The following is a 17,500-nucleotide window of genomic DNA, read 5'->3' as shown; positions in this document are numbered from 1 at the left end:
GCACTACAGACGAGACTTGAGAGTGGACTCGAGACGTGCTTATCTCGAGCAGAAGAATTACAAAGAAAACTTTTAAATCTACCCAAATTAATTAGAAAAACTACCCCTAATCAACGACAATCGAACCTGAGACAGAGCCTCAACCTTAGCCATTGGGCTAAGACCTCATGGGCAACCTTACGGGCTTACCTATATTTACAATAGAAAGTAATACATTTTTATGGATGATCAAAACAAAAAATCCGTTTTATAAAATTGACCCGTAATATCATCTCGCAATTACATGAATTTTTGTGTCATTGAAAATTATTAAAATATCAAAACTATTTTTTATCTCACTCCTCCTGTTTTGACAGGTTTTATCTCGCTCCTATTACTTTATACAGTAATAGACAATAGATTATTATTATCATTATGATTTTGACTTATTCGTAATAATTTCCATTAATTTTACATTATATGAGAGGATTATCACATATTGAAGCAATATAAACTAGTTAATAAAATTTATAAGAATTACCTGTTGATTATATATATACTATTTTAAAACGTTAATTACCGTTAATAAAAATCTTAATATGAGTTGTTATTGATTTAAACCATATAATTTAATTAATTGTGTATTAAAGAATGATTATAGATTTTGACTTATTCATAATAATTTCCATTAATTTTACAATATATGAGAGGATTATCACATATTGAATCAATATAGACTAGTTAATAAAATTTATAAGAATTACATGTTGATTATATATATACTATTTTAAAACGTGAATTCACATTATTATAATATAATAGACCGTTAATAAAAATATTAATATTAGTTGATATTGATTTAAACCATAGAATTTAATTAATTTTGTATTAAAGAATAATAATAGATAATAACAATAATGATAATGATAAAAAAAAATTAAACAGGCTGGGGTTTTATTTTAGTTTGGCCCTTATATAAGCATAGAGATTGGTGTGTGAAATTGTGTGTATTGGAGAGCGCCACCCCTGGGAATCGAAACACGCACAGTTGCCTCCCGCCACCTTCGCAAAATTCACAAAACCCTAATCGGCTAACGCGGCAGGCACCGGATCTCTACGATGAACGCCGACTCTTCTCAGCTCAATCAAGCCGAATTGGCGGCGATTTTGGGGCCGGACCCGGCGCCCTTCGAAGCATTGATTACTCACTTGATGTCCACTTTCAATGAGCAACGATCCCAGGCCGAGTCAATCTTCAATTTGCTGAAGCAGAACGATCCCAATTCTCTCGTGCTCAAGCTTTCTCACGTCGTTTCATATTCCGTCCAACCGGAGGCTCGCGCCATGTCCACAATCCTCCTCCGCAGGCAACTCACTCGCGACGACTCCTTTATCTGGCCGCAACTTTCGGAGTCAACCCGTTCCACCGTAAAAAATATCCTCCTGGCATCAATTCAGCGCGAGGATTCCAAATCCAATACTAGAAAGCTGTGCGACACCGTTTCCGAGCTTGCTTCATCCCTCCTTCCCGATAATCAGTGGCCGGAGATTCTACCTTTTATGTTTCAATGCGTGACTTCTGATTCCCCAAAACTGCAAGAATCATCTTTTTTGATGTTGTCTCAATTGGCTCAGTTCATTGGAGAAACGTTAATTCCCTACATAACTGATTTGCACACAGTGTTCTTGAATGTACTGAACAATTCCCCTAACCCGGATGTGAAGATAGCTGCTTTAAGCGCAGTTATTAATTTTATTCAGTGCTTGACAAGTTCAAGCGACCGGGATAGGTTCCAGGATCTGTTACCTTCGATGATGAGGACTTTGACCGAGGCTCTGAACTCCGGGCAGGAGGCAACCGCCCAGGAGGCCTTGGAGTTGCTGATAGAGTTGGCTGGGTCAGAGCCTAGATTTTTGCGAAGGCAGATTGTTGATGTAGTGGGGTCCATGCTGCAGGTAGCTGAAGCCAAGAGCTTAGAGGAAGGCACGAGGCACCTGGCAATTGAGTTTGTGATTACTCTGGCAGAGGCACGGGATAGAGCACCTGGGTTGATGCGCAAGATGCCACAGTTCATCAACAGACTATTTGCTATTCTCATGAATATGCTTTTGGAAGTAGAGGACGACCCTGCTTGGCATAGTGCAGAGGCCAAGGATGAAGATGCGGGGGAGACCAGTGATTACAGTGTAGGGCAGGAGTGCCTGGACAGATTGTCACTTGCTCTTGGTGGGAATACTATTGTTCCAGTGGTTTCTGAGCAGCTGCCAGGATACTTGTCTGCTCCTGAGTGGCAGAAGCAGCATGCTGCCCTTATTGCTCTTGCCCAAATTGCGGAGGGTTGCTCAAAGGTATAAACATATTAATACTCATCCAAATTTAGTCATAGTTATGACATGTCACATCGTGTTTGAGTAATTATGTATTTGGTTCATGGACATTTTCCTTTACACTCAATGAGGTTGCTCTTGATGAAAATTGTGCAATTGCTATGCTGTAAGGGTGTAATCTGATGTTGATTATTAGTTACAATTGTGCTCCTTAAGAATTCATTTTTTTGGCTCGGTTAGTTGATGTTCATTTGCAGTTGATTGTTTGTTTCAATATCTAAGCTTTCAAAAGGAATGTATAATGCTAAACGGGGATGTACATAAATGTTAATTTCCATGGTATGCATGTTTTACAGTTTTACTTTAATGTCGCTGATCACAAGCTCACAGTGCTCCCTCTTGTTAGTAGGTTTTGTTTTGATGTTACTTTTTATGGGTTACGGTCTGGCTGACTGCTATTTTAACGGCGAATTCATTCAGTCTCTTGATAATCTCATGCAATTCTTTATGTATTTAATTTAACCAGTAAAAAAGTTTGAAATTCTGTTAAAAACACTGGTTTAACTAAGTTTTGTGGCATGCCTTCGGCCTTCTCTTTGCCATTAAGTCATTAATTTAGAATATACTCTTTTGTCTTATGGAAACTGATTTTTTTATTTGTCAATTGGCTTAGTATCCACTATCTTATTGTTCCAGGTGATGATAAAGAATTTGGAGCAAGTTGTAAACATGGTTCTGAACTCCTTTCAAAATCCTCATCCTCGTGTGAGATGGGCTGCTATTAATGCAATTGGGCAGCTTTCAACTGACTTGGGCCCAGATCTACAGGTTCAGTATCATCAAAAGGTGCTACCGGCACTAGTTGCAGCCATGGATGATTTCCAAAATCCTCGCGTACAGGTTTGCAAATTTTGTTGAACTATTGTGTACTTGAATCTGAATATGATGACTTTGATATGGCTCAGCTATTCGAGTACTGGAAGATATTTCATCACTATCTGTTAGTTTTCCATGAGAGGAGAGATTTACATTCTTATTGTTTAATCACAATATATATCATCATGTTTCCCAGAAAATTAGAAAACGACATCTCTAATCCCGCTATTAACTACAAAATCAATGTACTGCTATCACTTCCTACTCGTTCCTAAACCCTGCCATTACCTCCCTAAACCCAGTGATTATGAAAATCTATAAATATGATGACCTCGCAGAAATAGAATTTTGGTTCATTGTCCTTTATCATGGACAATATATTCATAATATTAGTGGAAAAATTCTGCAATGTTAGTAGGTTTTTATATGAGTATTGGATTCAAGAAACTTATGCTAAACTTGATAGGAGAACCATCTTACAAGCTGTAAGATATCAAGGTATTATTTACTATTCCGAGTTGTTTTGTTGGAAAAAAACTTGGCTGGTTTTGTTTCAATTTCAAATTTAGAGGGTATGGTTATTTTGTATTGGTTTCATAATTTCTTTTAGCATTTAAAAACAATTATGTTGAACCTGCTTTCTACTTTATTGTCATAATTAGTCCGGCCTTTTTATTTGAAAAATTCTTTGTCTTGTATTTTGGTTGCCTTATTATCTTGTAATGTCGATTTGTCTTGCGTACTGCTATGCACATTACATATAATAAATTCATACTTCTATTTGCTTCTAGATTTATCATAGTAATTTGGCATCTTGCAGGCGCATTCTGCTTCTGCCGTTCTCAACTTTAGTGAGAACTGCACCCCTGAAATTCTGACGCCATACTTAGATGTGATAGTGCACAAGCTGCTACTACTTCTACAGGTCCAGTTGCAAATATAAATTAAAATATACTCGCAAATGATACATTAAAATTGTCCACATTTGTAGATAATAGTATTTTTGAAATTTGTTATCAATTGCAGAACCCTAAGCAAATGGTGCAGGAGGGAGCATTGACTGCCTTGGCTTCAGTTGCTGATTCTTCCCAGGTATGCTAATGTTGTAATGTCTCTTTAAGTTAAAACTTAAAACTAGTTGCCTTGCATATATGCTGAGCCCGGTGAATGCTTATGTCGCAGGAGCACTTCCAGAAGTACTATGATGCTGTTATGCCTTATCTCAAAGCGATATTAGTGAATGCAACAGACAAGTCTAACCGTATGCTTCGTGCCAAAGCAATGGAGTGCATTAGCTTGGTTGGAATGGCAGTTGGAAAGGAGAAATTCAGAGATGACGCCAAGCAGGTAAAGGACGACAGATGATTTTTAGCCTTTATGTTTTACTTCTTCTCTGTACATGATGTATGTAACTGTAATTTTGTTGGTCAAACTCGAACCGCGTCTTTTGATCTATGTTGAGATTTTCATTTGGCTAATGACTATATGACTTACTGTAATTGTCAGCATGCTATTAATTTCTGTCTTTGTTATGCTAGGTCATGGAAGTGCTTTTGTCGTTGCAAGGATCGCAAATGGAGACAGATGATCCAACTACCAGTTACATGCTACAGGTAGCTATTCCTGGAAGTTGAAAAGTTCAGATGTTCTGATATGTTTGGCTTATCAAATTCTGACTAGTATATTTTACTCAATTGTAGGCATGGGCCAGACTTTGCAAGTGCTTGGGACAGGATTTTCTTCCTTACATGAGCGTGGTCATGCCTCCTTTGCTTCAGTCCGCTCAGCTAAAGCCTGATGTGACCATAACATCTGCTGATTCAGATGATGAAGTTGATGTGTCAGATGATGAGAGGTTTCTTTTATTTGCCATATTTTCATATTTCATATTGAAGCTTCTCTTTATTTGTTACTTACTAGGCAGATGAACATATACTTCAAGGATCAAGTTGTCTTTCTTGTCCTATAAAGAAATCATGTTAGCATATTGATTGCCTTTATAAAACGCTTATATTCAGTTATGAACTTATTTGACTTCTTGGTCTTACACGTTTTTAAAAAAAAAAAATTTTAGGGCGTCTTCCACCTTATTTTATCTTTGCTCTGATTGATAGTTGTATTTTTGCATGTAATTCTTAAACCACATGTTTATGATTGTGACATTCACTCAAAACTAACTTTACTGTTTGAGCGGGATTTGTGTTGGTAATATGATTAATGCTTATAAATGTTATTTCGATTTAGGCTTTTCTAAGCTTGTTTTCACTTGTGCGCCAGTACACAGTTCGCTTCCTATCTGGATGCAGTAATTTTATTTGCAAAGAAATCCTGATTTTACCTGTCGGACATTTCACTGAATGATATCCTAGATTGTTTTTAACATTTCTACACATTGCAGCATGGAGACTATAACACTAGGGGATAAAAAAATTGGAATCAAGACCAGTGTTCTGGAAGAGAAGGCCACGGCTTGTAATATGCTGTGCTGCTATGCTGATGAGTTGAAGGAAGGTTTCTACCCATGGGTTGATCAGGTTGGTGAAGATGCATTTGTTTTTGCTTTATTTGTCTGATGATGGGCCCAATTTAAAGTGTTATTTTGCTAACTATGATTATAGGTGGCTCCAACATTGGTTCCCCTTTTAAAATTTTACTTCCATGAAGAAGTTCGAAAGGCTGCTGTTTCAGGTGATGTAGAATTTTATTTTTGTAACTTCCTACTTGTAGGAAATACCTCAATTGCTAATTCTGTTTGGTCCTTCATTTATATTTCTAGCAATGCCTGAGCTACTGAGGTCTGCAAAATTGGCCGTGGAGAAAGGGATTGCTCAGGGGCGTAATGAGACATATGTTAAGCAGTTGTCTGACTACATAATTCCTGCTATGGTGGAAGCTTTGCATAAGGTTCTAGTTACAGCTAACTAAATGCTAGCATTTGTTGAAACTTGATGACTCTGATTACTACTGTCAATATCTGGATGTTGACAAGTGTCTGTTGTCTGGCCTTGCAGGAACCTGATACGGAGATAAGCGCAAATATGTTGGACTCATTAAACGAATGTCTGCAGGTGAACTATATTCTAAAATAGAATATTCATTCTTTTAATGTACATTCTTGTATGGACTGCATATGGAGTTAAATTTAATTTATATTTGTTCCAATATTACACTCTTCGTCCTTCGAGCCTAGGGGTGAAAGAGAGAGAGAGCCAAGGTGAGTATATCCTATTTTTCAGGCTTGTGGTCAAGCTTCAATGTTGAATGATCCTGTCCAAGCTCAATTGGATCGAAAACACACAAAATTATATTCAAGCTTAGCTTGAACAAATGGAACAAATGTTTGTTACTCAAAGTTTTATTTGGCTATATTACTTGAAGTTTCAATTGTGTTTGAAAGATTGTCTTCATTGTATCATGGGTTTTCATTGCATAATTTTGTCAATAAATTCATTATTTGCCGTATTAACTTTACTTCCAGATTTCGGGGCCACTTCTAGATGAGAGTCAGGTTAAAAGCATAGTGGATGAGTTAAAACAGGTTATCACTGCTAGTTCTAGCAGAAAAGGAGAGAGAGCTGAGAGAACCAAATCTGAAGATTTTGATGCTGAGGAAGGAGAATTCCTTAAAGAGGAAAATGAGCAAGAGGAAGAAGTATTTGACCAAGTTAGTGGACTATGTATATGCTTGGACATTCAAAATATAATTGCTGTCATTTTTTTCAAGTCGTTAACAGTTCAAATTTAGAAACTGAAAAATCACTATTTGTTTATGTGTCTTTCTGGTTCAGGTTGGTGAAATCATAGGAACTTTGATCAAAACATTTAAGACTTCCTTCTTGCCTTTCTTTGATGAACTCTCATCATACCTCATGCCAATGTGGGTAAGTTTACCTCCCAACTCTGCTTGTCAGTATCACCTGCGTTTTCCTTTCTAATTTTAGTTACTTTTATTTATTTTTTCTTTCGCAAAATTTTCAGGGAAAGGATAAGACAGCTGAAGAGAGACGGATTGCTATATGTATCTTTGATGATGTGGCTGAGCAATGCCGTGAAGCAGCTCTAAAGTATGTTTTTAAGCTGTAACATCGTCTAAATTCGATTGCTATCGTGAAACTCTACCACATTTCCTCTTTTTTATGCAACCAGGTATTATGATACTTATCTTCCTTTCCTATTGGAAGCATGCAATGATGAAAGCTCAGATGTCCGACAGGTTTATTGAAAGTCACATCACTACACTTTTACATAATTTTATGTTGCTGTCTGGTCAGTGTCTAAATGCTAACTGGGATTTTTAGGCTGCTGTGTATGGGATTGGGATTTGTGCAGAATTTGGTGGTTCTGTGTTTAAACCACTTGTTGGAGGTAAGCTGAGTAGCAGAAAGGCTCATAAAATAGATATATAAGCTCGATATTTTGTTGATTCAACCTTTGCATTTTGCCTTGTTCAGAGGCTCTTTCAAGGCTCAATGTAGTTATTAGGCATCCTAATGCCTTACAACAAGACCATGTAATGGCATATGATAACGCCGTTTCAGCTCTGGGCAAAATATGCCAGTTTCATCGCGACAGCATCGATTCATCGCAGGTTGTTTATTATGACTTTCCCACAGGATGTTTCAGTTCTGATGCAATTTTCCTCTCACATTTCATCAAATTCTTACTAGTAAATTATTCTAACAGGTGGTTCCTGCCTGGTTGGGTTGCTTGCCAATAAAGGGTGATCTTATTGAAGCAAAAGTTGTTCACGACCAGCTTTGCTCAATGGTTGAGAGGTTGAGACCTGATACTGCTCAAGATCAGTGTTTTTCAATCTATTTTCGCTCTTGTTAAAGTTACTGCAAATTTTTATGTTAAACCTGATTATTTTCTTCCAGGTCTGATAGGGAACTTTTGGGTCCCAACAATCAGTTCCTCCCAAAAATTGTTACCGTGTTTGCTGAGGTTAGTGTGTGAGCTATTCACGTACCCGAAAATCATCAAATATGCTAGTATAGCATTCAATACTCCAAATATGCGTGATGATCATACAATTTAGTTTCATGGTTATATGTTAGACATCTATTGTGATAGGTTTCTCTCTCAATATTCGTTTTGAGTTTTTTCATTTTCACTTCATTCTCCAATATCTCATCATCTGGAAAATCCTGTTTTTGCACAAATCTTTCTAATTCGTAAAAGAGAAGATTGCCCCTTCTCAACTTTCTAAAAGTTGAACCTAATACCACTCACGAGTATTGATATCATTGCTTATATTTTTACCCGACCATAATATTAGCTGTGTGGAGGGCTTTCATCAGTATAGAAAATTTGAAATGTTTTTGTATTTCAGGTTCTGTGTGCAGGTAAGGATCTTGCGACTGAGCAAACTGCGGGTCGAATGATTAATTTATTAAGGCAGCTACAACAGACACTTCCTCCGTCTGTTCTGGCCTCTACGTGGTCATCCTTGCAGCCACAGCAGCAACTTACATTGCAGTCAATTTTGTCATAGTGATGCTCATGGCAGATAAGGAGGAATTATTTGGCATGAAGTCACCTGTTCTGGCCAATGTGCCAATTTATATTTGTTTGCTTGATTCTTTGGAGATGCTTGCTACATTTATTTTCATACATACACCAACCCGTCAGTTGGGTGTTTATTGTAGTCGAAAGGCCTTTGCATGTGGATGTAGATCATTTTGTAGAGTGTATATTACCAGTGTCCAGCAGTTTGTCTCATTGACAAGTTCAAAAACCTACCAGGAAAATGAGACATGGAAATGGCCTCATGGTCGGGCCTTTTTTGTTTTTATTTGCCTGTTTTGTTGGTCAATCGTGATGTTTGAGGGTTTTGAAGAGTTTGTCTCAGTTTTGATCCCATCATTTTGTCCTTTACAGTACAGATTGTTATATTATACAGATTGAATGCAATTTATGTATGATATTTCAGCTTTGATAAATGTATTGAGTATTGGGAGAGAAATGAGTACTACCCGTCTGCCCAGATCAATGATTTGATTTGATCTGCAGATCAAATTGGACCGTTTGATCTCCATCCGAGCACTCGGATGGGGTAGTGTAGACTTTCCTGTGGATGAGATTAGCCCTTATTACATGGTATCCTTGTACTTTTCCCCACGACGGGGTTTTATGTGGGCTAACCGGGACCGATGTGGGCTAACCGGGACCGAGGAATGGGTGCTGGGTGTTACGATAACCAATGGCAAAGGCAAAGGCGGAGCCAAAAATCGATCAAGGGGTAGTCAAAATTTGTGGAAATCAATGTACGAACGAAATTTATGTGTAGTTTTAAACTTATTTGGGATACGAGTATGAAAAATTTTGTTTCTGTCACGAAATCGTCAAAATAGGCCAAGGCTACTACTCAAAACTGCCACCCCCTAAATCTGCCCGCGAGTCCAAGGAGTTGAAACCTTCAATCTCTTATACTTTTACCAAATCACTTTCATTTCAAACTTGTTTTATAAACTCTTCCAACCACTTATTTTGATAGTAATTTCATTTTGTTAGCTTATGGAAGTTGAGATTCCTACAAGAAAGTGCATCTATAGATTCTGTATCACTACCTACCATTCAAGTAGCGAGTTGTTTACATGGCCCCTTTGATTTCCTTTGTTTAATGTGTATCCAAATTGCATTCTAAAGAGATGCCTATTTTTTTACACCTTTTTTTCGGCTAATTAAAAAACACAATCGAAAATAGGCACGCTTTACTTTATGGTTGCCTAAGCAGACAAAAGAAGCAAAAATACTAAGCTCACCTACCAATGATAAAAGGAATACGTTGTCTTGACCTAAACTCTGCCTAGGCCTTTCGTTTGTTTGTCGAAGAATTGCTATTTGTTTATTAGCAAGCCATCGTCATGCCTCTATCTAAAGTTAAATATCTTGTATGTTGTTCCATTTTCTTTATGGATAGATACGTCATCTAACATTGACATATTGATTCTTCGTACTCGCAACACATATTATCATGCGACGAAAGTCATGACATATATATTTTAACTATGAAGCTTATTCAACCATATAAAAAACTTCTTTATGTTACATCGAGAGTAACACTTCTGATATAACTTACATCATATATTCATGTATATCTGATTTGAAAAATAAAAAAATATTGATGTGAATATCTCATTTGAGAACAAAAAAAATTACGGATAAGCCCTTTTTTCGTGCAAGATGTTTTCAAATGAACATGTTGTACAAAATTACACCTAGAGACAAAGTCCATATAAAGATAGGCCAAAACCAACACCCTTTTTTCCCTCTAAAATTGAAGACAAAACAAAGAACGTGTGGAGCAGTACACGATATGGGATTAAGCATGCCTTGCATAAATGCAGCACAACATGTAAAACAAGTATATAAATTTAAAACTTCCATGTAATTAAATAATCAACATGCTTACTGCTCATGATTCATGACATATTCCTCCACTCAACACAGAAAAATCAGCCTACTATTAACAAAAAACAAAACCACTTCACAACCAAACAATTGTAGAAGACAAAATCATCCCTCAATCCCCCTCCTATATAACACCCCTTGTCTCCATTTCTTTTTGATTCAACACCCTTTGCTCTAGAACAGAGTAATATCATGCAACTTCGGTTTCAGAACACCGTTGATACCGGCCATAGCTCCTATAGATCAAGAAATGCTCAAGGCACAAATCGAAACAAGTTCGTTGGCGTGAGACAAAGGCCTTCTGGAAAATGGGTGGCCGAAATCAAGAACACAACTCAGAAGATTAGGATGTGGCTTGGCACGTTCGACACGGCTGAAGAGGCTGCTAGGGCCTATGATGAAGCCGCGTATCTCCTTCGCGGATCAAACACGCGAACCAATTTTTTGACCAACAACAACATCCCTTGCAACCCGGCTCTCTCGTTGAAAATCCGAAACCTTATCAACCAAAAGAGAAGCCAGAATAAGGCCAAACCTACTAGTCTTCCCTCTTCAAGTAACATAGCCATAGAGAAATGTACAACTCAAGAAACTAGTGTATCTAATGTTTCTGCTAGTACTTGTGCCAAAAATGGCGTTACTACCTCGAATCCCACCGCTTTTGAAGATGAGTATAAGCCAGATTTGAGCTGTTTTTCGCCTCAAGATTTCGGTACATGCAATAGAGATCATCCAACTTTCGCCATGGATTTCGACAAGTTTACTCTTGAACAAGAATGCTCTGATCCTCCGGGAAGAGCTGGTGAGATGATGAATGATGCACGGTTCCAAGATTTCGAATGGACGAAAGTCGAACAACATATATCGGCAGTGAATGGGATCAATGAATACTGGGAAAATTTCAACGATTGCATTGATCCTTTGTGGGAGATTAATAGTCTGTGCCAAATGTTTTGTCATAGTTAAATCTCCTTCGTTTTTCTTTTTAAAGTCCTTACCATTTACCAAGATATATTTAGTGAAAATCATCTTGGAAGTTTAATGGGATTCAGAATTTTTAGCTTGCACCTGAAACTTAATAGTGGGTAACTTCCATTTTAACTCATGAGTACCCTGTTTTCTTTGATGGATTAAAGATCTTTTCTTTCATATTAGAAGCAACATTGTTCGATGACAGATGGAATTTTATCTATAACTATAAGTAATTTCTCATCAAAATTCTTGTAAGATGTTTACTGGATATGAATTACACGTCGCGCAAACGCATCAATCAATGGCGGATTCTGATGGGAAACTAGAAATCTTGACCCTTTCCCCCTATGCAAATCTTTTGGAATCTTGCGAACAACAAACAAGTGAAATGGAAGAAACCAAGACAAGACCGAGGATACACATATTTTTCTTGGTTTATGTGTCTGGATTAGAACGTACGAAGATGATTTAATGTTTCGATGCCAACAAACAATAGCAAATAGCTTATTAAAACATGGGTTCTAATATTTTTCTCGTAATCAACTATCTCTACATTGTCTTATTAGTGTCTGATTTGATCCGTATTCGGTGAAGAAGAATAAGAACAGAAGATTCGATGAAATCATGTATTACCTATGAATACATCTGCCATCAGAATATATATGCGTGTGGCATATATGTTGATTATCACAATGTATGTTAGCAGGTTCTGGAACAGGCATAGAGAAATCCAATAGCTTCAGCTGAACACAGAGATACCTAAAGAGTATTTGCAAAAATTATGTTTTTTAAACAGAGATACGCAGAGAGTATTTGCAAAAAATTATGTTTTTTATAAATTATTAAATTTATAGATTACAAAAAAATTAAGAAAAATTAAAAGTTGGTAGTGTTTGGAAACAAATGTAAAAATCTAAAAATCAAAGTTGGGTAGTGTTTGATAAATAAGTTATTAGAGTCATTTTAACATTGGCATTTTTATTAAAATCACTTTTGGAGAATCATAATTATCATATGATTGGCTTTTGAATTTCAATTAAGTTAAACATAAGCTAACACATAATTTGGGTTTAAGAAACCAAAGTATCACTTTTTTTTAGTGATTGCAAACACTCTCTTAGTATGGATGGATCGAATTGGAATCGGTTCGGAACCGCCCTGTTAAATTTGGAATAGGAACTAGTCTGATCCAATGGGTTGGGGGTGGTTCTAAACCTATTCGACGGGTCTAGAGAAATGAGTTCGAGACTGGTAACGAGTTTTACAAATATAATAAGCGAATAAAATTTTATTTTACAAATACATCTTTATTGTAAATATTTTATCCAGCTGCTGAATCAAGATAATATAATACATGAATAATTACATATACTTAATGTTATCATGTGAAATCTCGATATTTCTGAAAACCTTCAATTTCTTAGCTATTAATTTTATGTGGTTTCAATCTTGAACACGAACACTATTTTTGCAAATGAATGAGGATCAATGTCTAAAATGCTCTCAAATACCGAAAACGTGTGAGATTCTTGCAAGTTGAGGTCTAGGATGGGCAATGGGAACCCGTCACCCTTCACAAAATGAAGGGTTATAACATTCAACAATGATGCAACTTGATTGTGTGGGAGTAATATCCATACTAAGATAATTTTATTCGACTAAATGAAGGGTTAGAACCGCGTGTGCTTAAGATTGAAATAAACGAGGAGATAATCGTTAATAATTTTTGAATGAGAGTTTTTAGTAATATGGAGAAATTTAATATATAATTAAATGATCTTCCTTCCTAAAAATAAAATCTAAATGATCTTCTAGATAATAAAAAAAATATAATTTTGCGACATATATGACTTTATACATTTTAAACACTCAGGTTCGAATCTCTATTATCCCAACTTTTTTTTTTTTCCCTTCGATGTCCAAGAAGTACCTTGTTCATTAGATCCTTTCAGCTTCTTTCTTTCGTTTTTATTAAGCTGTAATTAGACCTAGTCAAGGACCGGATCAAACCCGGACCAAAACCGACTCGTGGTCAACGGGCCAGTTAACCGTGTCAACGGGCTTGACACAGAACCGTGATCGATCATGGGTTTTTCTTTTAAAACTTGTCAACCCAGTGGGTTGGCCGAGTTCGACCCGCCGGGTCGAACCGGTTTACTCCAACGGCCACGATCAATCGATCAAGTGGTCGTCGGAGATCAACAGTCACGATGAAGCGACCATTGATGACTCGTCGTGTCAACCCGACAGGTTGCTGGTTCGACTCGCCGGGTCAACCTGGCGAGCCACCTTTTGAAATCAACGGCCATGATTTTGGGGCTTTTGATGATCAACGGACAACGACCACGATTACGTGGCTGTTAGTTGAAAACCGACCCGACCCGACCCGACCCGACCCGACCCGTCGGGTCGGACGCCTCCCCCGAATGTAGAGTCTATAAATACCCCATATCCTTTTAATTTTTTCACAAAATTTTCTCTCCATCTCTGATTCTCAATTCTCATTTTTCAATTCTTTCTTGACTGTCGAATATTCAAAATATCAAGGCTCGATTATTTGCTTATTGTCTATTGTTGATTTATTTTGATAATTACTCCAATTTCATATTCTTTAATAATTCAATTTCATATTTATACAATTTCCGAAGCCAGATCAATTCGTGGTAGGGATGGCAATGGAAAACGAAAGGATAATAGAAAGGACATCATGCCACCCGATGTCGAGTTTTCTCCATTCAATGTCGATGTCTATGTCTTGATTATTTCGATTCGGAAAATCAAGAACGTGTACAAGAAGCTCAACAAGCACGTCATCATAAAAGTCAAGAAAGTATTAACAATCCAACGATGCCTAAAATACAATCTCGAGTGGCGCCTCTCCCGACATATGATATCTTCGACGAACATTTCAAAAGGCAGCGCTTCCCTCCGTTGATATGCAAGTCAAATGCAAATATTCTTCGAAATGTTACAAATTTCAACGTGGAGGTGGTTATGAAACTTTGACGCGACATGTGGAGAAAAATTATCCGGTAGAAATTTGTATTGATTGTTCTCAAACTCAAATTATGACATTTTCTTCTCAATTGAATAATGAATCTCAAAATTTTAAATTTAACAAAATTAGATTTAGAGAATAAACGACTAAATTTTGTGCAATTGAACAACTTTCTTTTAGTTTTAGCAATAAATTGTCTTTTTGAAAATTAATTTTCTACAAGTGCAAATCCTTCTATTAGACGTATATCAAGAAATAATATCAAACACACAATTCGTTGATAAAAAAAGAATTAATTAAATAATTTTTGAGTTTAAAAATAAATTTTATTTGTGTTCCGATATTTGGAGTGGTCATTGACAAAGTTGTTTATATATGAGTATTACGAGTCATTCAATTGATAATAATTGAAACATTAAAAAAATATTTCTTGTATATTGATGTTTTAACGAAGCACACATGATACTTTTTTTTTCATCAACATACATTTGTTATTTTAGAAGAATATTGCCTAAATTCTGATTTTTTTCAATTGTTTTTTTATAATGCTAGTGCAAATACTTCTAGTATTAGTGAGTTTATTGACATATGTAATCCATCAACAGGGGGAATTTTTTTTTTCATATTAGGTGCACGTGTCATATTTTAAATTTGTGTCTTCAAGAAATACTAAAATGTTTAGGAACACATATTCAAACAATTAGGAATGCAATTCATTATTTATGGACACATCCCCAAGTTATGAAACAATAGAAAAATTTTTGTAGATTAAATGGTACGAAGCCTAAACGAATTGCACGAGATATTTCAACTCATTGGAAATCAACATATAAATTTTTATCGTGTTTTGAATATATACATTTATTATGTATATTTTTTCATCAACATGTTCAAGCTCGTTATATTTATTTGTTTTCAAATCAATGGAATATATGCCCTATTATTTGTGAAAATTTAAAAGTTTTTTATGATGCTTGCGACCAATTATCCAATGTTTATTATCCGACTTCACATTTAGTTTTAACACACTTTTGCACATTGCTTGTATTTTTCATGAATATATCAAATCTAATTATAATGTTTTATCTCAATGTATTCATGGCATGATAGCAAACTGAGAAAAATATTTTTTGCACATTCTTGAAATTTTTTATGTGCTTTTATTTTAGGTCCTAGACTTAAATTAGATGGTTTGCAAGATATGTTAGCATTATATTATGAATCTTTAGACCCTATTACGGAAACAGTTCCTAATATCTCATTGATTTTGTTTAATATTAAAACTCATTTATATGATATTTATAATGAATATAACATCAAATATGGTGAAAAAATTGTATCACATGAAACACAATCCACTACAAATCGTAATATTACTTCTAAACTCACTAAAACACAACTTTTATTAAGGGAGCGAACGAAACGTCCACGAGGATCCTCATGTTTCAGTCAGGAGCTTGAGAATTATTTTACCACTATTTTTGATTTTAGTGATACAGATGAGAAAACTTTTGAGAATTGCCATGCTGGTCGCAAATAACACAAATATATCAAATTTTATCTATAATGACAAAAGAGAGCTTGCACGGCTTCAACAGTTGTGGTGGGGTAAACTTTCAGTATTTGAGAAAATACATTGGACGAGAGACGCTCTAACTTAAGGTTGGAAAATTTGAAAGCTCAATGTTTGCTCAATGATTGGTCAAAAGCTGCTAGTCGAACACAACAGATTAAAAGCGATGAAGAAGACCAAGAAGAAATCGAGAGAAAATCCAGAACTACGACGGGAGGAAATGCCAGTGAATGTGATTGAATATAATGAAATGTAATAGCTTTTTTGTTGGAAAAATGGGTTTTGAGGCCCTTTCAAACTCGAATCGAGCATCACTCGTCCGATAAAACTAAAAATTTGCTTGAGAATTGAAATATAAATTTTGAGTAGATAATTTTGGTATATTATTTTCTCAAAACCAATTTCGGGTGAATGATAAATTAATAATTTAAGATTGGTGTTCAAGACCCAATTGTTGTGTAGTAGGTAAGATGTGGCTTGTCCCAAATGAAAAATTTGGCACTTTCTATTCCTACATATATATTGTTGTGTATATTGAATAATTAGTTCAAGTCAAGTTCAAAGGTGAGAGAGGTGCAACGCACCGACCGCAACCGAGCCCGAGCCCGAGCATGCACGACACACGAGCGCATTGATGACGCACTTTGCACTTCGCGCGAGGAGCAATAAGAAGTTTTTTTATGCTACTCGAAAATGTTGAATGGTTACGTGGAGGGTGACCGTTGGATTAAGTCGAATGAATCTGGACTGCTAGATTGGTGGTTGAGATCTGTTAGTTCAAAGAGTACATCCAAGGGATGTGATCATCCGAAAGAGGTGCAACCTGGATCGTTGATTTGGAGATGGACACACTAGATGAAATCCTGCAAGAGGATCTCATCCGATGGCTGAGATCAATCAAATGGATTCTGTAGCAACCCAACCTGGATCCACTACTAATCAGAGGATAAAGCTTAATTAAGCATGCAATTAACACTAATCAAAATATACTGCCGAAAGCTTAAATAAATGCTGACCGGTAGAATACAACCGGTTAAATAAATTCGATATACAACCTAATCGAATGAATCTTAATAATAATAGAACCTACAGCTAATCCTGTTGTTCTCTCTAGTCACCGACTACTCCAAGTCACTGGGCGCACAACCTGCACCTGTCTCTGCCCCGTCGAATGGGGTGTCTATACATACAAAAACACTGGACGTGAGCGACTACGCTCAATATGGAAGCAATGATATATAAACATATATGCAGCATGTAAATGGATTTAAAACCCTGATAAAATAGTCTGCTCATGGGCGACAATGAATATACAGTACCGTGCTGGGTAGCTAGTCCGCGGGGTACCCGTATACTCCCCT

The 17,500-nt window shown here is 36.3% G+C and overlaps 2 protein-coding genes across 2 annotated transcripts; both read left to right on the top strand.

Moving 5' to 3' along the window:
* The first annotated feature begins 976 nt into the window (after window positions 1–976).
* On the top strand, window positions 977–9,112 carry LOC140880489 (uncharacterized). The gene is made up of 20 exons (XM_073284982.1): window positions 977–2,328; window positions 3,004–3,207; window positions 4,004–4,108; window positions 4,210–4,275; window positions 4,366–4,530; window positions 4,722–4,796; window positions 4,884–5,038; window positions 5,582–5,717; window positions 5,802–5,871; window positions 5,960–6,087; window positions 6,195–6,251; window positions 6,662–6,847; window positions 6,972–7,064; window positions 7,162–7,247; window positions 7,330–7,396; window positions 7,482–7,548; window positions 7,635–7,771; window positions 7,867–7,958; window positions 8,061–8,127; window positions 8,516–9,112. The coding sequence occupies exons 1-20, from the start codon at window positions 1,099–1,101 to the stop codon at window positions 8,675–8,677; spliced, it is 3,348 nt and encodes a 1,115-aa protein (XP_073141083.1). The 5' UTR covers window positions 977–1,098; the 3' UTR covers window positions 8,678–9,112.
* Window positions 9,113–10,788: 1,676 nt separating this feature from the next.
* On the top strand, window positions 10,789–11,562 carry LOC140877340 (ethylene-responsive transcription factor ERN1-like). Its single transcript, XM_073280876.1, has one exon. It carries the CDS (start codon window positions 10,789–10,791, stop codon window positions 11,560–11,562), a length of 774 nt encoding a protein of 257 aa, XP_073136977.1.
* The last annotated feature ends 5,938 nt before the right edge of the window (window positions 11,563–17,500 follow it).

This window comes from Henckelia pumila, chromosome 2 (genome assembly GCF_033568475.1).
Source record: "Henckelia pumila isolate YLH828 chromosome 2, ASM3356847v2, whole genome shotgun sequence".
Taxonomy (NCBI): domain Eukaryota; kingdom Viridiplantae; phylum Streptophyta; class Magnoliopsida; order Lamiales; family Gesneriaceae; genus Henckelia; species Henckelia pumila.
The sequence above is the reverse complement of the archived record's forward strand: the minus strand, read 5'-3'. Positions and strand labels throughout refer to the sequence as shown.

What these genes read in the sequence shown, in the direction of transcription:
- LOC140877340 (XM_073280876.1), top strand. Translation starts at nt 10,789, where the DNA reads ATGCAACTTCGGTTTCAGAACACCGTTGATACCGGCCATAGCTCCTAT.
- LOC140880489 (XM_073284982.1), top strand. Translation starts at nt 1,099, where the DNA reads ATGAACGCCGACTCTTCTCAGCTCAATCAAGCCGAATTGGCGGCGATT. An exon ending in TCTACCCATGGGTTGATCAG is followed by an intron (nt 5,718 to 5,801) that starts GTTGGTGAAGAT and finishes CTATGATTATAG; the next exon opens with GTGGCTCCAACATTGGTTCC. An exon ending in TGGTGGAAGCTTTGCATAAG is followed by an intron (nt 6,088 to 6,194) that starts GTTCTAGTTACA and finishes CTGGCCTTGCAG; the next exon opens with GAACCTGATACGGAGATAAG.